We start from the raw sequence: 1,174 nt of genomic DNA on the forward strand, positions 1-1,174 counted from the left end.
GATTGTGAAAAATGCAGTTTGTTGACCTTTAATTTCAGTTGTGTTGTCGCCTTCCCAACTCGTCTTAAATAGAGCGAGATGAAGCGAAAGAGTGGGCGAAACAGAAAGCGAGTGACATTAAACCTGGTTACAGACTGAAGACGAACTGCTCCTAAAATCTCCTTCACAACTCAAGTTCAGACATCAGCAGCATCAAGTCAACTCTCTGTTTTAATAATCAATTAATTTAATAATCATTTCAATTTCATTTTTTAAACATAGTTTTTAAAAAAGAAATCATCTGCGAGTTTTGAATCCACAATTCCTCTACGAAGTCGTCGACTATCACCTCCCAGAAATCCCTCATACGTGGCGGCTCCCACGTATAAGCGGCTTGCCTACCGCTGGAATAACGCGCCTTCGATTGGAAATAATGGCGGCCTGTGTGGTGGCTGCAATAGGAATAAAGCTGCTGATGTTTTTAACATCCATCGCCATGCTTCTTTGAGTGAAGTCACTTAATGGGAACGAAGCTTTGCACAAGTCTGTCATGGAAACCGGCCTTCTGCCTCACGTTTCAATATATATTTGGATGCTTAATCTCTGGAGGTATTTTGTGATAAAGGGTGTAAAAGTCTCACTGCGAGCTCTCGTCCAGGCGCAGGAGTTGAGGCAGCAGGCCTTGTCGTACCGCCGTCGAGCCTGGGGAGCGAATTTCTCCAGAGACCACCTGAGCCAGCTGCTGTCCGAACACAACACGCTGTGGGAGCCGACGGACACCACAGACTCCGCCACCGACCCCCCCTCCCCCCGCCTGACCTCTGACCTCTGTCGCGACCCAGACGGCTGCAGCGCGTCGCCTGTGGAGGCCCTGGACCTGCACAGGTGAGAGACCTAAAGAGAGATTGCATTGTTTGGAAACTTTTTTGAGCTGATTTTTAACCGGCTGTCTTTGTGGTTTTGTTTTCAGCCGTTCCAGTAACTCCAGTAAGAGGTCCTCTGTTAATGGAGACAAAAACACACAAATAAAATCACCTCAAAGTCCTGCTGCTGAGAGACACACGGCATGTGGAGATGAGGAAGAAGAAGATGCAGACGAGTGAGTGTTTCCTCACATTCTGCTGTTTTTGACATAACGTGAACCAAATAGTAAAAACTGGCTGCAGCTTCATATTAAAAGCTAAGATATGAAAAT

General features: G+C 46.3%; 1 protein-coding gene across 1 annotated transcript; it reads left to right on the forward strand.

Moving 5' to 3' along the window:
• Positions 1 to 559: 559 nt before the first annotated feature.
• LOC121940833 (nuclear protein MDM1-like) lies at positions 560 to 1,078 on the forward strand (the record flags this gene model as incomplete). Its single annotated transcript, XM_042483517.1, has 2 exons — positions 560 to 864; positions 950 to 1,078. Coding segments are annotated over exons 1-2 (422 nt in total), but the record flags the coding sequence as incomplete, so codon positions are not given.
• Between the last annotated feature and the right edge of the window lie 96 nt (positions 1,079 to 1,174).

Source organism: Plectropomus leopardus, unplaced genomic scaffold (assembly GCF_008729295.1).
Source record: "Plectropomus leopardus isolate mb unplaced genomic scaffold, YSFRI_Pleo_2.0 unplaced_scaffold9474, whole genome shotgun sequence".
Lineage (NCBI taxonomy): Eukaryota > Metazoa > Chordata > Actinopteri > Perciformes > Serranidae > Plectropomus > Plectropomus leopardus.